Here is a 21,651-nt window from a genome sequence, read left to right as displayed (position 1 = left end):
TGAAAAATGTGTGCTCTGTTTCACTGCCCTCACCTGCCCCTACAGGTGCAAATATTTCTAGTTGTAGTATTTTCTATGCCATTTTTAACTTTTTCTTTAAAAAAGTATTGGAGGTGTATTTACTTGTACAAATATATTCAAATACAAAAGATTTGTATAAAAAGTTTGTAAAAGATAGAAAAAAGATAAATTTTGGAGGAAATATTGGCAAAGAAAATATTTGGCATAAAGTTTTGAAACGAAATTTTAATTTTTTTTTTGAAAACATAAGAGTTGAGCAGAAAATTTGGACCCATATTCAAGCTCCATAAGTTGACACTTTCTGTCGGTTCCGGAGATGACCGGCAGCTAAACCTACTCGAAATGTGTATCGCATGTCGTTATCGGATGTGGTCTATAATACAGTGACTCAAGATTTATATATACTGGTTCACGCAATCATACCCTACGTTCAGTCGGGGGTCACTCGGATGTATTGCTTGATTCTAGTTGCTCGTGAGAGTTTGGGAGTTACAAACTTTCGAGTAGAAGTTGTGAGATTTGAGAGTCTATGGTCCCTGTGTCTCACACGGAGGGCTCTCCCTTTTATAGTCCAGGGGAATCTTCTTTACAGGGGAACTAAGGGTGTAAGGATAGAAAGAGAGAACTCCCGATCCCACCAGTCTGGATCATCAGCTTCGTCAGTCGGGTCTGCCCATCCCGTCAGTCGGAGTCTTCCGGTGACCACCATCTAAGTCCTGCGTCGTGGGGCGAGTGTCTTGTCTCGTCCCTGTGCGTCATGCTCCGCCGGTCGGAGGTCGTGAGGACGTCGATAGGTACGGTACGGCTGTCACGCCCCGTCCCTGGCACCAACCCGATCACTCCGTCGTGACGGGGCATGCCGGCCGTATCAAGATGACGTTACGCCCCGTCCCTTCGCGAGGATGGGTAGGTAGAATAGTGGCGGCTGCTACCACAGCAGATAGGACTGTGACCCCATGGAGGGAATGGTTGGCCGTGTACGACAAGTTGACTCTAAGGCTCATCCTTATCTTTCGCATCTACTTCTAAGGCCCGCTGGTACGCTGGGCCAGGCCTCCCGACCAGCCTAAGGGTCTGGGAGGTGGGCACATGTAAGGCGGAGCCCGGTCGGGGAGGTGGGCACGTGCAAGGTGGAGCCTTGGTACGGATTCAGCCTCCGATCATTCCCACAGTCGGGGACATGGGCCTTGATCATGCCGACCGAGATGCCTGTCGGAATTGTGGGCCGAGACGGCCTACATGAAGTTGTCGCCTCATGCAGACGGTTATTTATTCCAGACGCAACCTTGGACTGGTTAACGAGAAGTGAGCCCGCTAGGGATCCTGGATCCCTGGACCGTCACTTTCACTTTATAACTTAAAAATAATAATTTGGACTTCACGTGATACGATTAGCAAGTTTGCGGACCTAAATATGCATTTTGAATGTTTGGGGACCGGGTTGGCACCCCGAGCCAAGTTTAAGGGCCGGCGGTGCATTTTACTCAATATTTTTGCAACATACCTCTTGCCGTTTTATAAGGAAATACAGTTTGCTTTCGACAAAAGGCATGCTTCTACTGAGGCAATCTTCAGTTGTGGCAAAAAAGGGGAAAAAAAAGGTTAAAAGCTGTTCCCATTTTATGGCTGTATACTAGCTTATGAGCCATTGAACATCTGAACTAGAGTAAGGTGTTCCCATATGAACTTGTGAGCAAAATGAAAGATGGTTCGATATGCGCTACGACATGGTTTAACCAGGATTTCATTGTGTGCAACCTTTGCTGCCTGATCAGGTCAAATGAACTGAATCTGGCTTTACATTTCAGAAAAAAGTCTGCTTTCATGCCACGGGGATTTCTTTCAATGCAATCGACGAACTGCTGTCTGACGCGCTACCTACGGCGTGCACGATCACGGTCGACTGAGGAAAACGATGAGGAAGAGGAGTTGTATTGCTAATCCTCGAAACAAGTTTCGATTTCTCCGCGAAGCTCGTTTGTCCGGATGAACAAACCGGCGCACGAATCATAATTTCCGGATGTGCCTTTGTTACACCTCAAATTTCCAGGAGTTTGCCTCGATTTGCTTCTGATACCTTGAGTTTTCCTGAATGTGTGTATGTGCTGTCAACAAGTTTCGGCGTCAGGTCCAGACAAAATTTTGTGTCGGCATCCAGGCACCTGCTGCTGCACCTGAGCATGCAGTAAAGTAAACTAACAGTAACAAGTTGCCATTTCTTCAGTTCTTCTGGTGCCTTTGTCTGAAGAAACGGATGCATTCTATCCTACTACTAGTGGAGTAAACAAAATCCGAAAAAAAAAAGTTGGTAACTGCATGGGAAAACTATTTCTTATTGGCATATATGTTTACTCGCATTGTATTTGAATATCCGGTGGCGTCTGCTGCGAGTGGCGGATCCGTCTCCTCTGGACTCCGCGGCGCTTTGCTCCGTACCAAGGGCACCGAACAGTTCTACTTGCTGGGGACCGGCGCTCCGGCAGGCACGAGGGGGCGGCAATGATGATCGCCGGAGGGGATTAGATTATTTGCCGCCACGGGTTACCATCATTAAGCACGCCTCCAGATGGGTTTAAACTACTACTAGACCTTTGCCATGATGAGGCTTGCCTGTGCCCTTTTGGTTTGCCTCCTCCTTTCGTAGGACCCATTTGAATGGGTTGTGGAGTGTCTGATCTTCGTTTCGATCCTTCGGCTCGGATGCGCTTACATCATGTCGTGCAAACGTTTCTCTTTCTCTTTGTGGAAGATGCCGTGAGATTTGTACAGCTTTGTATTAAGGATTGGTATAGAAAAAACTTACTCGCGTAATCTCGAAATTACCAATCACCGTAAGGGGTACCGGTCATTGTTCGCTCCTGAGGCAACAATGCGCAAATGAGATGCTGCTAGCCTATGTAGGCTGTATGTTCTGGCTTTGGCGCGGCGGTAGGCCACAGGAGGATGGTGCGTTTCAATTATAGCGGCTTTAAAACTTTGGGTCCCAGATGCATCGGCTGCAATGATCCCTGCCAAGCTGCCATGCCCCTTGATAGATGGGCCGGTGTCTCACGCGGCACCGGCAGAGGGGACACAAGAGGGAGTGCGCCAAAATAAATACCATGTTCTGAATGGGACGCGCACGCTGATAGGTATGCCTGCAGTACCGAGGAGGAAGTCTCCCGTTTCGAATCCTAAAATTGAATTATATTCTAATAATTATAATTTAGATATAATATAATTATATATGGAATATATTTGTACATTTGGTCATACGAGGGAGATACTTATATGATATAGAGAAGTGAGCGAAAGAGCATGGAATAGAAACATAGCTTGGTGGTGTATAGAATTAATTTCCATCTCTCATCCTATAAATTTATGATAGTTTTATATCTAAACTTTGAAAAATGGTTGGAAAGTGGTGGGATGTCAAATTCTAAATCAAATAACCTAGTTTATTGAGCCTAGTTTATTGAGTAGATTTAATTCCTCAAAAATAAGAGAATCTAAATGGCCCCTTGGTGAAGTCTCTTGGCCAGAAATTATTGTAGATGTAATTTTTCATACTAGTATATTTATGAATGAAACGTTTGGAACAGAGGATTATGTACATCAAAATTTCATAGAATTCCTGTTGAATCCAACCCAAAGGAATTTTGCTAGATATCACACATCAGATCCCACCCACGTGGGTGTTTTTCCTTTTTCTGTATGCAATGTTTGACTCAGGCCCGCACGTACCGACACACTATCGCCTTTGTATGCAGATATTGGAACGGTTATTTTGGCTACAGTACTGTTTGTGTCGGTGTGACACGGCGCGCTTACCATGAGCATTTGTAGCACCCCCCCAACGTGGTTTGTCGATGTCTTAAAAAAATAAAAATTGTGGTTATGGATGGGAGGAAAATTTAAACACATTTTGCCCCTCTCATATGATACCCTTGTCTGTCGTATCCAAAGTTTAAGTATTGAGTCTATTTCTAAAGTTTAAATAATGTCTTCATTTTTTCTTCCGACACATGGGATAATGCGCCGCTCCTCCTCGGGTCAACTCAGGCGGACCACGAGTCCCAAGCGCCGCCGCACTCTCCCTCCGCCTCCCTCCCTTGCCGTCGCTTGAGCAGGCCAGCAGAAGTCCGTCTGGCTGCCAGGAAGGCGGCGGCGAGGCCCTCTTCCTCCTCGCGCAGGTGCAGGCGAGGTCCTCTTTCCCCGTCGGTGGTGGCAGCGACCTCGGTTGCCCGGCGGTCGATTCCAGCTCCCAGGGGCTTGATCATCCGGCCTCTCGGCCTGATCTATTCCCTCCAGGACCGGATCTGCGCCAGAAGCAGTGCCATGATGCGGCACCAATGACATTGAGCCGATGGCGATTCCAGGGCCATGGAGGCAGCGGCAGCAGCCACTCATGGAGACAAGCGTGTGTGCTGAGCTCTTCCGGGCTTGGCATGCGGCAGCTCATCTTCCTCGGCTTGCTATGGCAGTGCACGCATTGGAGGTGGGCCACGCATGGAGACATGCGTGTGCGCGGAACTCTTCCGGGCTTGGCATGCGGCTCATCTTCCTCGGTCGGCTTGTTGTGGCAGTGCGTGCATTACAGGAGGTGCTGCCCTCATAGGGGCCTTATCGGCACTCGCAATGGGTATGCCCGTGGCGTGGCCGGGGGTGACAGCGGGCGGGCAGCTGCGGAGTGCGGCTTGGTGGTGACAGCCTGCTGGCTGCGTGCGGACATGAGGAGGGTCGGTGGCACGACAGCTAGTGGTGGGAGCGGTTGCGATGTGGCCGGAGTGGTGGCTTACACCACCTCGGCGCTCCACCTCCTCTTCTCCCCATTAGCGACGCGGATCTGCACAGTGTTGCGGCGGCGCCGTGGTGGTGGGGCCGGGGTGGTCTGTGTTGCATGTCAACGCACGGCACGCTCGTGGCATCAAGGTGGTGCCGCGGGCTGAGACAGGCCATCCTTCCAACGTAGGCTTCGTGAGGAGGCGGGGAGAGAGGAGCTGCCGCAAGTGGCGCCTGACGACACTATGGGTCGTGCGCGTGCAACAGGATTGGTGGAACGCTCTGGCCGAAAGCCTTTAGCCTGCACTCTTGTCGGTGGTGATGGCGGCGGTGCCCACGGGCGTCATTTTTCCCTGCTGGAGGCGTCATTGTGGAGCCTCCATGCATGATGCACGGGGTCTCTAGGTGAAAGCCTTGTCCAGTCTTGGACGAGCAATGATGGCACCATTGGCGGCGCTCCCTCCTTGGAGGCGTTGATTCTCGATACCCGGCTGGGCTTGTGGCGGTGTTGGTGTTGCCGATGGTGGGGGATGGCAGCCAAGAGAGGTGGTGGCTCGATGGTAGTGGTGGTGGTAGTGATGGTGGTTGTCCGTGCGTGGCAAGTTGTGTTGCCGTGGCTCTGGTGCGGCTCGCGTTGAGGGCCCAATCCGACAGGCAGAGAGTGGAGAGGCTCGGGTCAACGATCCAATTAGACCGGATAGAGGAAGTTGTGGCTAGGTTCGATGTCCCAATCCGACCTGGGCAGAGGTGGTGGGCCGTGTCTATGGAGGCTTTGAGTCCGTACTTATGGTGTAGCTGTGATTCCAGCGGTGGCAAGATGAAGGTGAAGTTATTGGCTCGGTGGCACTATGACACCACCGATGGTGAAGCAAACGCGGATCCTTGGCGAGTCCAGCGGCGGGAGTGGCGAGGCACCCATGCGCTTCAAGGTAGTGAGTCCGAGGAGTGGTCTGCGGCGGTGGATGTGGCGAGGCCCCCACACGTTTGAGTTGTCTTAGAGATCCAGGATCTGGCGCAACGATTTGTTTGTTTAGTATGCATGATGTTGCAGCGGTACTTCAGCGAGGGGCACGGCATGGCGGTGGCGTTCGGTGTGGTGCGGTGGGCTTCTCTTCTGACTTCTGCCAATGCTTGGTCGGGGTCTAAGAGATCAACAATCGTGGGTGCGTGACCTTAAGACGACGGTGGTATGGTGGAGTTGTGGTGGCTACTTGGTTGGCAGCGGACTGCGGCGGCCAATCCTGCATGGTAGCGGCTGGTTGGCGTAGGACATTGTCGAGGTCGACGGTGCTTGCGGAGGGCTACTTGTCGGCTTTATCCCGGTTTGTGGTGGTTTGGTGGGGAGTCGTGTTGAGTTTGTATCCGTGTTGATGTCTTAATCCAACCGGTTGTTGTTGAGTCGAATTGAGTGGAGTAGTGCGGCCGTATTGATATCCCAATCCAGCCGGCCAGTGTTTGTTGTTGTTGTTTGCTGTTGTGCTCAATCTAGACGTTGTCTCTTCGTTTTAATATAATCGGTAGCTCTCTTGTCTGGTTCGTTTTAAAAAAAGATAATAAAAGAATAAAAGAAGGTTCGAGAGTAAACTCTGCTTACTGCAATTATATTTTTTGGCCTACATGTAAAAGCAGATTGCACGTGTCTGCACGTGTCAGTGAAATTATCTTATCTTCGTGTTTATATTTGGGAATAATTAAGAGGATGTCCAGGCCCAATTACGGCCCCTTTAAACGTGGGTGGGCTGGGGGTTTAGTCCAAGATTCCAGGCCCACTGATGTTTTTGGGCCAAGATATGAAAAAGCAAAGAGATATATTCCCTGCTGATGTTTTTGGAAGCTAAAAGGAGTGAAATTCCTAATGAAAAAGTTAGAAAACGAAAAAAAAAGAAAATTCTGTGATCGTTAAAACTCCTTACAAGATTCGTAAACATTAGAAAGACAATGATATCATCTTTCAGATTACATTTTTCGCTATCCATATATGCCAAACTCATCTTTATAGCAATAATCCACAAATCAGCACATCACGGACGATTCCAAGAACATGTGGCTTATTGGCATGAGTTCAATTGGCAGCACGGCTTCCTACTAGGATGACAGTAATTCAACTGAAGCACTTCGCATTTGGAGCTGATCATCAACCTAAAAGCATTACTAAAACCTACATAACCAACACCACTGATTATATAATAACGAGGGTGGGCAAGGAGGGGTATTAACCCCACCTGAACAAATGTGAGAAACTTACTATAGAAACCCCTTTCTTATTACATGTCAGGTCAGTACTATGCTAGTTCCTGTGTCCAACACCTATTCTACCGTGAATTCCCTAATTAGCTCCTAACAAGAACACATTAGCTATCAAGTAGCACATGGAGCTAGACAATAAATCACAGAATGCGGAGCGAAAATGATACCCACACTATATTACCCAAGTGTCATATTAATGTAGATGGCAAATAAACAGTGAAAGACCGAGACTGCAACAGAGGAGGATAGACACTAGCAAAAGAAATTATATGAAACAAACTAAAGTTGATCTTGTATGTTGTAACCTGCCCTATGGTCTTGCAATGCATGCCACAATTGATTCATATTAACTAACAGGACCATGATGATCAGTGAATCACAGGTGGAACCTTCACCCTGTTTAATGAATTACAAGAAAAGATAATGCCGCCGGGGGCGTCTGGGTTGAGCGTGTCGTAGCGCCATTGGCGGATCTAGGGAGGCGCCATTGGGTTGAGCGTGTCGTAGCACCATTAACGAAAATTTTCTCTGCATTCCTTCGATCCATTTCTTCGATCCGACCGCGAACAATTGGGTGCTAGCCACCCTAGCACCTGAATTGTCGGGTATGAAGATCCTTTGTGTGTTAATATAATTTGTACTTCTGTTTAAGAAAAAATATATACCTCCATGGCTACATATCATTACAAATATTTTGTACAGTGATTATTGATGTTCATAGAGGAATTTGTTTCACTCCTTTTCAATTGTTAATGTTTTGCACTTTTATTTAAGGAAAATGTATACCTTTATCATTACATATCTTTATAAAAAATTTATATGATGAGAACTGACAATCAGAGACAAAATTTGTTTCATTCGTAGCAAGGTAAAGACCTATGCACAATATTACAAAAAAGTTCAGATGCTTCTAAGAAAAATGTTAAGAAGATGTCTGCTGTCCTCCTCGTTAGATGATAGCCGCAGAGCAGTAGAGAGGACGGAGAGGTAAAACCACGAATTGGCTCCACCACCGCGGCAGGATGGAGGAGAACCATAGAGGGGATTCTTCGGGAATCTCTATTCATCGTAAGTGCGACCAGCCGTTGTATCATCGCATATATACCCGCTGGAGATAATAATATTTTAAAATAAAATATTCTAAAAATAAGATAAAAATATTTTGGAACATTGCTATCTCCCACCTTTTATTTTATTCTAAAATATTTAATTTTATTTTAAAATATTATTATCTTCAGCGAATATGGATGATGATACACGGCGAGTTCCACCAACCCTAAACACAAACATACCGTGATTCTTCTCCCTGAACCGAGTCCCCGACGCGACTCGGAAGCCTATATAAGCATCCTAAATTCCCCTCTGCCCTTCTCCGTCTCTCCGTATATAAGAACCCAGATTTCGAATTCCTCCTCCTGTGCTCCCTCTCCCCCGTCCCCTCCTCTCGCCGGCGCGATCCCTCCCCGAGGTTCCACGCTCCTCGTCGACGCCGCTGTTCCAGCAGATCCCAAGGGGGCACTTCCTTTTCGTCCGATCCGTCCCCGTCCCGATCCTCCCTGGTAAGAGCCTCTCACGGTTCTATTCCAGAGTTTCTATGCGGCCTTCTCTGGGCGCGACGGCCCGACCCGGCTCCAGCCTCCGATCCGCGCGCCGCCAGTGAGCGCCATCGAGTTTTAGTTAGGGTTTGCTTCTGGCGTCACGCGGTTCCTGCAGGGATTTCGGTTATTTGTTTGACCTGTGCCGTGAAATGCGTGCTAGAGTTCGATCAGGAGCTGATATGTCTCTTCCCGGATGTGCCACCCATAATCATCCTAATCAGACCATCACGACCATTCATCAATCTGATAGCCTGAATCTGAAACAATATATACAATTCTCCGCGGCGTGTTCTGACGCTGTTGAGGCGTTGCAGGGGATGGCCACCTTCGAGCTGTACCGGAGGTCCACCATCGGCACCTGCCTCACCGAGACGCTTGACGAGCTCGTATCCAGCGGGGCCGTCAGCCCCGAGCTCGCCATTCAAGTCCTTGTGCAGTTTGACAAGGTTTGGCAATCAGAAACCTTGAAATTACTAGGTCGTTTTGTCAGTTGGTGCTCAGTTGTCTTGATCCTTCTCTTCTATGTCTTTAGTCCATGACTGACGCGCTGGAGAGTCAGGTCAAGAGCAAGGTTAACATCAAGGTAGTAGATACAATATGCCCTTCCTATTGATTGATACAACGATGCAGCCTTCCCCCTTTGAATGCTATGTATGGTGTTGTTACTGCTAAAGAAACCATAGATCTAGAGTTTTGAAGGGTATGTTGAGATTCCTATTGGTTACCTGCCAATATAGCTGTAATCATACAAATCTGATAGTTAGCTGCTTCAAATAAGAATGTTCTTGCCAAACAAACAACTGCTTTTCTTCTTCTATGTTTTTACAAACTAGCAGAATGTATGAGGTAAAATGTCAGACTTTTGATGTCTCGTACTTATGATAAACACTTGGAAAGATCAGGTAGACAACTGTGAAAGTATCTGTTTAACTAATTATCTTTCTACTACATTGTGTCTTCACTAGTGCTTTATTTTTGCAAGTAATCATGTTCTGCACTGCAAATTTGTTAGATTCATCCATTCAGAGCTGATAAAGGAAAATAATGGGTCTCAAAAACTGTTCACTCTCCATATGCAGATTACAGTTTAGTATGCTGGCAAAACATGGAAGCATGTGCCTTGGTGTTTAATTTTGTAGCATCATATGCACTGTCAGCTTCACATTCTTTTACTGTTCATCTTTTTCCTTGTCGGAAACAAACCTCAACTTGATTAATTCCAAATTTGGCATTTGGTTGAATCTTCTGTATAAAACTGGGGCTGTAAATAACTGCAAAACTAAACTTTCCAATTCCCCACGCGGAATTTCAGTGTTTTTTTAGTTTTAGTAATGCTGTGTACATAGAAAATTCTAGGTAGCTACCTGCCATATTGAAGGTTTCTCGTCCAGTTTGTTAAAATAGCAACCTCTTAGCCATGCCCCCCTGCCATTGCAAATTTTGTAGAACGCATTTTTCTTGCAATTGTAGACATAGTTGTCATTGACATGAAAACTGATATTCGCTTCCCTGTTTTAAACCATGAAACAATTTTTCGAGGCAAAAGGGCCTTTTTGTATGATCTAGGTGATATCCTTCTTTGTTGAAGGCGATGTACATACCAATAGGTTCACATACCGAGCTCTTTATAAGTTTATATTATTCCCTCAACTTCAAAATATTACCGTGCAAAGACACCTCTGGCCTTACTATTTCACTATTTCAGGTAGGGGCTGGATGCCTCTGCACATGCTTGCCATATGAGTCCAGTGTACTTGCTTCCTGCTGGTGTTTGATTTTTCTAATACTCTACAATCTGTAAGCTGGGGCTTAGATGTTACAAAATCCATTAAAACGACTTTCCAAATTGTCTTGTACTGTTATTCATCAGCGGTTTCAGACTGGCAGCTTCCCCGGTTTGATATTTCTTTTCATTTTGGCATTTGGAACCTTATGAGGATAGATCTGTAATGGCTTTCCATGTTGCTGTACAGGGCCATCTGCACACCTACAGGTTCTGCGACAATGTCTGGACCTTCATTCTAACAGATGCAACCTTCAAGAGCGAGGAGATTTCAGAAACACTGAGCAAGGTGAAGATCGTGGCCTGCGATTCTAAGTTGCTGCAGCCTCATCAACCATAAATTGACAGTAGGCATGTCGATTGATCACCATCCAGTTTAGCTGAATTCATACAACTGCTGGCATCGTCCAGTTTAGCTCAGCATCCTGGTGCCACCCAAACTTTCCTAGTTCATGTGAATTTGCCCTTTCTGAAAGTTGTTTCTGTGAATCTAAACAATCGCCGTGGCACTAGACTAGAGTACCATGGCTGCCAACTTGTTATCCTTACTGCATATAAATATGGTTTCGCTTGTTTTTGTTGATAATTTGGCACGGATGTTTCAAGTCCAATATAATCATGCTTTCTGTTGATAATTTGGCATGAATGCTTCAGGTCTAATATAATCGAGCTGTCGTTTAATAATTTATATTTTAAAATCAAGTGAACTAAGCTGCAAGAGATGTTAACGACAAATAAGACCAACTTTGCTATGGCAAACTATCACGAGTTGAACGTGAACATGGACTCCAGGGGCAGCTCTACACAGTGGAATTTGAGCTCATTCTGAAATCTCTGTAGCACGAAGTGCTCGTCCTCTGTTATCAGGGTTGTCACGCTGCATTCCAGCCTGGAGAATGGCTCTCTCCCTGTTCTTCCAGCACGGTGCAGATAGTCTGTCACCGTCCTGGGAAGGTCAAAGTTGTATATGTGGCTGGTTTGAGGAAGGTCAAACCCTCTGCTTGCTATGTCCGTTGAAACCAGAATGAAACCTCTTCCCTTCACTTCCTGCAGAGGACACAAATCTCAGTCACTATGGAGAATGATGATGCTGGGCACTTCAGACAATGAACTCAGAGGACGCTTACAGAGAATGAGGCGGCTCGAGCATTGAAATTCATATCTTCTTCCAGGAGAAGCACATCTAGGCTTCCCTTGTATGAACTTCTCAGGAACTCAACAACGACGGCGGTTGAAGGAGGATTTCCTGCCTTTTTTGATCTCTCAGACTAAGAAAAAATAAGTTCAGCAGTTACAAACAGAATGTAAAGTAGTAGGCATGTTCTACATCTCTCAGGCTAATAAGATACTTCATTCATCATCAACATAATTGCTCAGGACCGGGTGACAAACAGATACTTCTTTGTTACTGAACAGACCAGACCGTTAAAGTATACCAAAGGTTTTATGTTAAAAAAATAAACTAAACTGTATTGGTACATATATTTAGTTTTTAAGGGATCTAAACGTCTATGAATCAGGCATTGGTTCGAGCACAACAATTGTGGAAACTGAAATTATGGATGTATATACTAGAGAAATTTTATAAACAACATGGCATGGTACCCAAAGAACTTCATGTACACCCGTACCTGTTCAGCAACAAATATGATTGCGGACTTTGGTGCATCGCTCTCAAGCAAGGATAGTAAGACATGCAACCTTTCCTTCTTAGTGCAGATCTGCGTATTGATTGCATTGTCATAGTCACCACGATTTAGGCAGATCGAAAAGAAATCTAAGGAGCAGGGATGTTGGTTGCGGGCCTAGATGGCCAGTGGGCACTAAATTGTGGGAACGAAGAAAAAAAACCCAGGGACAGAGAGGCTGCTTCTCTATCCATGGAAATATGGGATTAGTTGAAAATTAGAAGAAATGTGTCATGGCTGTGGGTAGGTGCCTACGGGAAAGTGCCATGCACCCCCAGAAGTAGTTGTTGATAAGAATGTTACTGTATTTTTACAACAGAGAGCCTGTGGGTGGACATGCCTAAGGTAAGTGCCTACGTTTGGGGTACGGGGGAGAAAATTGAAAGGTTTCTTGCATGAGCTAAAAGAGGAATTGGAGGCACAATTACTAATCACTGTACAGAGAATTTGACATGCTCACCACATATTTGTGACATAGGTGCGCAGGCATGGGCTGTACAGGGTTGACATGAACATGAACCACATCACTCTGCACCATAACAAGATAGAATATGCGAAAATAAACATTAGCCTACTTTGAAGTACAAAAAACTTCCAGAAATTCTGTTCAGTAGAAGTTAATACAACCTTGGTCCACTTATGCTGTACGCAATCATGCAGAAAGCGATTGTGCTGAGGGATCGATGCGCTCGCTAATATGGTTTGGCGACTGGAGGCTGCTGAATAAGAGGTTAATATTTTGCGAAGGGAGCTTACTTGCTTTGAAGACCCAAAAATGAAATCAACCTATAAAGACAACAAGGTTAGCCCCTTGGCAAATATGCTGACACTTAATCAGCAAATTGAGCAAACTCTGTATGTAATTTAGTTCAAGACTGAAAAAAATGGAGTGATGAACTCACCTCATCGATAACTAACACTCTAACAGATTGAAGGGTGAAAGCGCGCCTCTCAACCATTTGACACAAGCTTGGCACCGTAGCTACAATTATTGCTGGGGGCTCTGCCTGGAAATTTACCAATATAGCCAGCATTAACAAATCAGTACATGACAACAGAGAAAAGGAAAACTTAAATAACACTACCCTTTACATGCCAGTACTAGAGAGTTCATTTTCATGTTATGTTATTACTACCAACACTAGAACCACATAAGCATACATCAAATATCAAAGATACATTTGGACCTAACCATTGAATATCCCTTTTTATCCAAAACAAATGGTCCTAACTAATCAAGCATCGGCATAGACATAAACCCACCAAAATGTGGAGAGTATTACCTTGACCCAGCTCTTTTGCCTCTTGAGCATACCACCATCAAGCAAAGCCATGACGGTGCAACCCTTGGCTGCGAGTATTCTAGCAACCTTGGTGACCTGGAGCAGTGCAATTATGGAAGCAACCGTCAGATAGAATGAAGTGGACAAGCAAATTCCATGGCAAGGAGCAGCACTCTGCAATCACCTGTATGCCAAGCTCCCTTGTGGGGACGACAACCAGTGCTTGCACGGAGGACCTGCCGAAGTCGATGGCAGAGAAGACAGACAAGAGATACGCCAGCGTCTTCCCGGAGCCTGTCTACAATTATAGCTTGTAATCGTGAAATGAGATAACAAGCAATATCTCAGAACATGAACTCTTGGTATCGGAAACACTTGGGCAAGAAGCGTAAGGAGATCGAGGAGAGGACCACCTGCGCATGGAGAATGCAATCCTGGCCAGACAGCAGAAGCGGCAGGGATTGCTCCTGCACCTCGGTGGGCACGACATAGCCAACCTCCTCAGCCCTGAAAACGAAGAAATTCCCGTTGCTGCCTCCACGAGAAGAGGAAAGGACCAAATTAATGGCACGATAAAGGAATGGCTGCGCGGTTGTGGGGTTCACCTCTGTAGGACGTGGTCCGGGACGCGGCCGGCGCAGACCTCGCGGAGGGTGGCGGCGGCGGCGGTAACAGCGGCGGCGCGATGTGGGCGGAGGCGGAGGCGCAGAGTGAACGGGCCGAAGTGGGTGCCGGCGGTAAGGTTCAAGATGGTAGTAGGGAGCGGAGGCGCGTAGCCGGAGGGGACGGCCGCCGCCATGGCTGCCGCGACGGCAATGAGAGAGCAATCAATCCCTTTCGCCTGCTCCACCAGGGGGTAGGAGGGCGAAGCCTCGCACGTGCTCGCCACCAACGCCGCCGCGGCGTCCCGCGCGTGGCTTGCCTCGAACACAGCCCCGCCGGGCAGCTCCTCGCCGTCGCCGTCTCGCAGCCGCCGCCCGCCGCGTCCCGCGCCGTTCAACTGACTACTAGGGTTATCCGAGGGATGTAAGGAAAAGGTATGGGGAATCGGGGGCGGTCGAACCGGGAGCACAGGTGAGCAGCTCGGGGCGGGGCGGCGGCCGGAGCAGCTCGAGGAGGCGCCAATGGGGATGGGGAGGTGAGGAGGACGGTTTATTTTTATTTTTTTGATCTAGTGGATGACGGTCTCTGGCTGTGCGCGTGGCGGGCATCGAGCGGCAGGGGCAACGATCGGACGGCGTCACCGAGGTTTAAAAACGCAGGCCAATCTGCTGTTTACAAAACGTTGAGGATATATTCCCTGCTAATCTTTTTTAAAGCTAAGGGATAAAATTCCTATAGAAAAAAAGACATAAGCTAATGAAAGTTCAATAATTTTACAAACTCATTAAAAAAATCTGTAAACATTAGAAAAAAAGGGCCATCATTCAATTTACTGTTTCTCCATCTATCTATGTATATAATAATTCAAACCAAATCTCATGTGAAGTTAAATTAAACATTAGTCAATAACATATTCAATGTTCCTCGATGACATGTACTAATCCATAAATCAGCGTATCACATTGGCCCAAGAACTACAGAATTAATTCAATTATGGGCCACTAAAATTAGGTTAAAGAAAGCACCGTTTGTTATGCATAAAATAGTACACGCATATTTCCAAAAACAATCTTTGCAACAGAAACGGTCTCTGTGTTATAATATACTAGGAAATGTAGCCGTACGGACGTTGCCGATAAAAGTTGATATATTATATATTAATCCACTCACCAACTTAATAAATAACACTTAATTGAAAGGATTCGTTATATGTTAGAATGACACGGTAAGATCATATACTACATACTTAATAACCCCTTAAAAAAGGCACAGAACACGCAAGAGCAGAACATAATACCTTAGATTGTTGCAAACATATATATCTGAAACTCCAAATAATATCTCATTTAGCCCATCTCTAGGCTTAAGTTGACATCATATAGTTCACCGTGGCGGAATACTGCCAATTCACCACTTCGTCCATCCATCAATTCTATGGATGAAGTAAGAAACGATTGAAAAAAAATCCCTTAAACAACTTTTGATTTTATAGTAGCAGGCCAGGAGGAGAGCATCAACGTGAACAACAAGCGGAGGAGGCTGATGGCCGTGGAGCGACTAGCTGAGAGGGTTGCTAAGGAGGTGCACAGGGCGGACGCCGGAGCAGAAACGGTGTTTGTTTTATAATAGACTACTAAATATATCACATGCTAGGGGAAAAATTATATGATATATGCTGCACTTTCAGCTTACAAGTACTTGGTAGCCCGTCCTCGTTAAATATATAAACCGTCGACATATGCCTGCCCCGGGGCGCTTGCAGCCATCATCTCCTCCAGGGCCTTCATCTATACATTCATCATCGGCACTATTGCGCCCATCTCGGTGCCCTTCGCCATCCCGCTGACATCATTCTGGACGTGTTTCTATCCCCTTGCGACATTGGGCTATTATACATCTTCCTCTGCATTGAGATTCGCGGTTCATTTTATTTGTCCAGTTTCTCCTTTTCGTTCCTATTTTCTTTTTTCCTTACGCCTTACAGGTTGTACTTGGAGTCCTACGGCCTATTTGGCACAGCTTATGGGCCAGCTTCTGAGCAAGTTTAAGTTGCGGGCTGGCCAAACGCTCCGCTTCTTGGCCAGCTTCCCACAGCAGCGCTTCTGGATAGCGCAAGAAAACGAGCTGAACGCAGCAGCCGGACCGGACCAGCTTAGCGCAGCTTATCCTCTCCACCCGTCTCTTCCCCGATCCAATCCTCCCTGCCCGTGACCCCTGCGCCGCCCCCCGCGCCGGCCCCCGCGCGATGCCCCCGCGCCGGCCCCCGCGGCGCCGCCCAGCGCCGCCCCCCGCCGGCCCCCGCGACGCCCCCGCGCTGGCCCCCGCGCCGGCCCCCGGGGCGCCGCCCAGCGCCGGCGGCCTCCGCCCCCGCGCTGGCCTCCGGCCCCCCGCGCCTCGGCCTCTGCCCCCGCGCCGGCTTGCCGGCCCCCCGCGCCTCTGCCTCCCCCCCCCCGCATCGGCCTCTGCCTCTGCCCCCCGCGCCGGCCTAATTTATTTGTGTAATGATACTCTATTATGTTATCTAATTTATAATTAAGTTATCATTATCTTATTTAAGAGTAATTTATGATTAATTGTATGATATATTAATTGTTAATAATTTATGAACAAGTTTTAACTGTGCCAAATAGGGCCTGTGACCAGCTGCTTCTTTAACCAGCTGCTTCTCTGGCCAGCTAGCCACCAGCTGGCTTCTGAACAAGTTTCAGCTGTGCCAAACAAGGCCCTAGACTCTGTTACCATTTGATTTATCCTCGACCTGTAGTACATGAACTCTATTGTCCCATTTCGATTTCTCCAGGGACAAGCAAAATTTTCTCCTCGCAAATGATACAGTTTCCTATTTAGATTTGAACCGTGCAGCCCACCACGATGGGCAAAAGCGAAAGGAAATAATCTGAAAAAAAATTACGTGCGGGACCACCGCACAACGCCTTCGTGCGGACGCAGCCCCGATGCTCGACGCGTGGACCTGGAGAGCATCTTGACGCACAACGCCTCCACGCGCTTTCTGATCGGAGCCAAGCTCGGCCTTCCTCTCCCGCACGGCTCGTCACGGCTCCGCGTTTCTCTTACGGATCTGGTGCCTGCACCGGCTATGCGCCGCCGCTGAGTCCATCGATCTGATCGTTCCATCTGATCAGCCCTAGCTAGCAACCCTCATGGAAGTTCATGCCGCTGGAGATCGTTATGTCGCTGGAGTTCGTGATGACGTTGGAGAACGTGATGCTGCTGGAGATCGTGATGGCGCTGGAGAACGTGATGCCGCTAGAGTTCGTGATGCCGCTGGAGAACGTGAGGCCGCTGGACATGCGGATGTTGATGTCAGCATGGTAGCAGTTGACGCAGAACATGTAGATGAGGTTCGGGCAACACAGGTAAAGGTTGTTTGATTGTCGATTTTGTCCGTGTTGTTTGATAATGCTAGAATGTGATTGTATTTTCTTAAACTGTTTACAACAGGTACCGGATAAAATTGGGCAATTTTTGATAGTTCCTGAAGTTGGACTGGCTTTTGAGTCGGAGGACGATGCTTATGAGATGTAGAACACGTATGCAGGAAAGAATGGGTTTAGCATTAGAAGAAGCTCGACAAAGCACTGACCGGATGGTACTGTATATCAAAAGTATATTGTTTGTAGTAACGAAGGATACGGAAGAAATGAGTCATCAAATGGTACGACAAGGATTGGATGTGGTGCTCATGTTCAGTTTAAGGTCAGTAAAGAAGGAATTTGGGTGGTGCAAAAAGTTGTATTTGAGCACAACCATTATCTTATCTTGCTAGTCCAAATAAGGTAAAAAATCTAAGATCCCAACGATGTATCAAAGAAGCCGATCGGAAGCTAATTGGCCAGATACGGGAAGCTGGGATGAAATCTGCCTAGGTGTATGAGTTCATGAAGCAGTTTTATGGAGGGGCTGAACATGTGCCATATTCAAAGTTGGATTGTAATAATAAGATTAGTCGTGAGCGCAAGAAGTACTTAGAATCTAATGATGCTCAAACACTATGCACCTATTTGAAGAATAAGCAGCTTGAGGATCCTACATTTTTTTATGCAGTTGATATTGGTGAGAAAAGTGGTCGTATAGCAAATTTTTTTTGGGCAGATGGTCAGTCTATTATGGATTATTCCTGCTTTGGTGATGTTGTGTCATTTGACACCACATTTCTGACTAATAAATTTGAAATGCCTTTTGCTCCAATACTTGGCACGAACCATCACAAGCAAACAATAATTTTTGGAGCGGCATTGTTATTTCACGAAACTATTCCATCGTTTTGTTGGCTCTTCAAGACCTTTTTAACAGCAATGTTAGGCAAGCATCCAAGTACAATTTTCACCGATCAGGACGCAGCCATGGCAGGTGCAATTGCTTATGTACTTCCAAAGATAAGTCATCGTCTTTGTTTATGGCATATTTATCTTAATGCTGCTAAACATCTCGGGCATGTAATTCAGAAGCATCCTCAGAAGTTTCTACCTGCTTTTAAGAGTTGTGTCCACGAAGACAGATCAGAGTTTTACTTCAATAAGAAATGGCATGAGTTGTTGCAGGACTACAACCTTGAGGAGAATCAATGGATGTCAAGCCTATATGGTTTGAGGAAGAAATGGGCTATTGTCTATCGTGACTCATTTACAGCTGATATGACATCTACTCAAAGGAGTGAAGGAATGAATAACGTCTTCAAGAAAAGATTTCGCCGGAAACTTGGTGTTTCAAAGCTCCTTGTAGAGTGTGATAAGGTATGTGCTAGTCTTCGTGCAAATGAGGTGGATGCAGATTTTCAGTCACGTCGAAAGAGCCAAATTACATACAGTCCATATTTACCTATGCTAAAGACTGCAGCTGAATCATATACAAGTAGAATGTATTCGGAGTTTGAGGCAGAATTTAAAGAGCAATTTGTGTTAACTACACAATTGTTAAAACCTGAGGGCTCAAAACTGACATATAAGGTTATGCATATGCAATCTGATCATGGAGCAACAGTTGTATTTAACATTACAGATTTGACCATCTCATGTTCTTGCAGAAAGTATGAATGTGTAGGCATATTATGCAAGCATGCCCTCAAAGTCTTCAACATAAATGATGTTTTTGTTTTGCGACCACAATATATACTGAAGAGATGGACAAAATATGCAAAAAGAGAATTTCTTGTAGGAAAAAAGGAGTCGAGAAGGAAAATTTGACAACCCAAGCTGCACGTATATCATGGAAGGCAACATCTATTGCACCGAAGTGTTCAGTGTCAAAAGAGCTTCTTGATGCTCTAGAGAAAGCCATTGATAAGTTGGACTTGGAAGAAGATGATGGGATAAGCAAGGTGCAAGAAAAAGCCAATGAGGTTTCAACTGTTTGTCCAACTGATACATTATCAGAAAAAAATAACATTTAGAGTTCCTAATGTGGTAAAAGGCCCAAAGAATAAACGTGGAACCATATCCCTAGAAAAGAGAAAAGGAAAGAAAAAGAAAAGTGTGAGCAACAAAGGTTTTGATAATTACCAATTTTAGCCACTTAAGCATAATGTGCTCCTGTATTTTCTATATTATTTATTTTAATTTTTACTACTGATTTCAGGAGAAGATGTTAATACCAGTACAATTGATGGTAGTAGCAAATTTGCAACCATGGCAATGCCATCAGTTCAAGGAGGGGAAGCTCATGCCACAATGCCAACCTTAGATATGTACATGAGTTCTTCTGTTATGGAGGTAGGTGCTGTGCAAGGAGGATATACAAGTCTCTTACTAGGAGTTGATAAAGATGCTCTGTCAGCTGTTAGGAAATTGCGATTTGATGGAGTGCCAAATAATAAAAACATATGATGGTAAATGGTTTGCAGTCCGGTTCAATTACTCAGTGATGCTGTATTGTACACTAGAGAATTCTGTCAGGGTTTGATTGTAAGGTGGAAGCCTGGATTAGATGTTTTGATGTAACGGAAGAGCTGAAAGGAGAATGAAACATTGCAGCCTGTTCATTTTGACAAAAACTGCTTTGTTGCGGTGGAAGCCTGGATTAGATGTTTTGATGTTACATCATTTTGTAACGGAAGAGCTGAAATGAGAATGAAACATTGCAGCCTGTTCATTTTGACAACTGAAATTATGCTTCATTGCTACTCCTTGCTTCCCTTATATAGACATAAACATTGAAGCTGTTTCCCATTTCTTTCAATCAAGTGTTGTTTCTTTTCTTTTTCTATCATGCAAACAATCAATTATCAAAATCAACGGTAACTCACATAGTCTATTATATGCTATTACATTGCTACTGCAATCTACTAAACAAATACTCCCATATAGCGACGCATCTTCAGTCATACTGCTCCCATACAAAGCTGTTGTTGCGGAAGGATCCGATGTACAAGGAGATGCGTCGCTGCCATCGCCGTTGGGGAAGGAGGTCGCAGCCGCCGTTGGGGAAGGAAGTCGCCGCGCGCCATTGCAGTTGGGGAAAGAGGCCGTCGCCGTTGGGGAACGAGGCCGGCGCCATTCGGAAGGAGGCCATCGCCACCACCGCCCCCGCTGTTGGGGAAGGAGGCCGCCACCACCGCCGCCGCCGCCGATGGGGAAGGAGGTCGCCGCGCGCCGTCGCAGTTGGGGAAAGAAGCCGTCGCCGTTAGGGAACGAGGCCGGCGCCATTCGGAAGGAGGCCACCGCCGCAGCCGTTGGGAAGGAGGCTGCCGCCACCGCATCCGCCACCGTTGGGGAAGGATTTCCTTTTTTTCCCGTGCCGAAGACGAGCCCGTGCGGAGCCGCGCCGATAATTGGTTTGAGCCGAGCCTGGACCGATCAGAAAGCGCGTGGAGGCGTTGTGCGTCCGATGGTCTCCAGGTCCACGCGTCGAGCATCGGGACTACGTCCGCACGAAGGCATTGTGCGGCCGTCCCGCACGTAATTTTTTTTCCAATAATCTACTCTTTAGAAATATAACATAAATGCTCGTGCGTTGCTACGTGTTATTATCTGCTCCTAAATTGTTATCTAGTTGCTTTCAATTCAGTCACTTTGCTTCCCAGTCTTTAATTTTCTTCACCTCCCTAACCATCTATTGGCATATGTAGACTGAACTCTGAAGGCCGTCCACGTCCATGTGGTGGTGAACGGTGGCATCATAAGTTGGGGTGGCCATCTGGGGTGCGGCACTCAACCGCTTCGCCTAGCATTCTTAATTGGTGATTGGCAAAGTTGATAAGTAATTTTCAGATAACCTGTTATTGCCTGCGAGGTACTTAATAAATAAAATTTTACTTAAACAAAGTTTTAATGTGGAAAATGTTAAATCGCCAAGCACTGCATGATGAATACTGGAAGCATCTTATGACCTAGGGACAAAATAGAAATTATAAGGAAAAATATCCAGCATCCCATATCAGTAACGGATTAATTAATTAATTAATGAATTTTGAGCTTGCATCAAGTGTTGCTGTGCTACAAGAACATGCACCACATGCATGGTCCTCACGGCGGCGGATTGGGATTCTACGGCAACAAATTAAACTTTGCCCATTAAACTGATTGCTCTACGCATATTCTCTAGTTTCTTACTTGCGCTTATGGCTAGTTAAAATACCACAATCAGCAAGGGAAACACGACAGCGTCCATCATCAGATTATGACTTGGTGTCGCCCTAGCTTGGTGGCCGC

General features: G+C 46.2%; 2 protein-coding genes across 2 annotated transcripts; one reads left to right on the top strand and one right to left on the bottom strand.

Annotated features, from left to right (window-relative positions):
* The first annotated feature begins 8,416 nt into the window (after window positions 1-8,416).
* Window positions 8,417-10,996, top strand: LOC112879089 (transcription initiation factor IIA subunit 2-like). The gene is made up of 4 exons (XM_025943426.1): window positions 8,417-8,588; window positions 8,942-9,073; window positions 9,160-9,210; window positions 10,601-10,996. Exons 2-4 carry the CDS (start codon window positions 8,945-8,947, stop codon window positions 10,748-10,750), a joined length of 330 nt encoding a protein of 109 aa, XP_025799211.1. The 5' UTR covers window positions 8,417-8,588; window positions 8,942-8,944; the 3' UTR covers window positions 10,751-10,996.
* Window positions 10,997-11,072: 76 nt separating this feature from the next.
* Window positions 11,073-14,536, bottom strand: LOC112879087 (DEAD-box ATP-dependent RNA helicase 58, chloroplastic). Its single transcript, XM_025943425.1, has 10 exons — window positions 13,987-14,536; window positions 13,795-13,888; window positions 13,566-13,679; window positions 13,382-13,477; window positions 13,001-13,105; window positions 12,726-12,884; window positions 12,559-12,627; window positions 12,042-12,131; window positions 11,538-11,678; window positions 11,073-11,457 (listed from the first exon to the last, which is right to left on the bottom strand). The coding sequence occupies exons 1-10, from the start codon at window positions 14,178-14,180 to the stop codon at window positions 11,173-11,175; spliced, it is 1,347 nt and encodes a 448-aa protein (XP_025799210.1). The 5' UTR covers window positions 14,181-14,536; the 3' UTR covers window positions 11,073-11,172.
* Window positions 14,537-21,651: the final 7,115 nt, after the last annotated feature.

This window comes from Panicum hallii, chromosome 1 (assembly GCF_002211085.1).
Source record: "Panicum hallii strain FIL2 chromosome 1, PHallii_v3.1, whole genome shotgun sequence".
Lineage (NCBI taxonomy): Eukaryota > Viridiplantae > Streptophyta > Magnoliopsida > Poales > Poaceae > Panicum > Panicum hallii.
The sequence above is the reverse complement of the archived record's forward strand: the minus strand, read 5'-3'. Positions and strand labels throughout refer to the sequence as shown.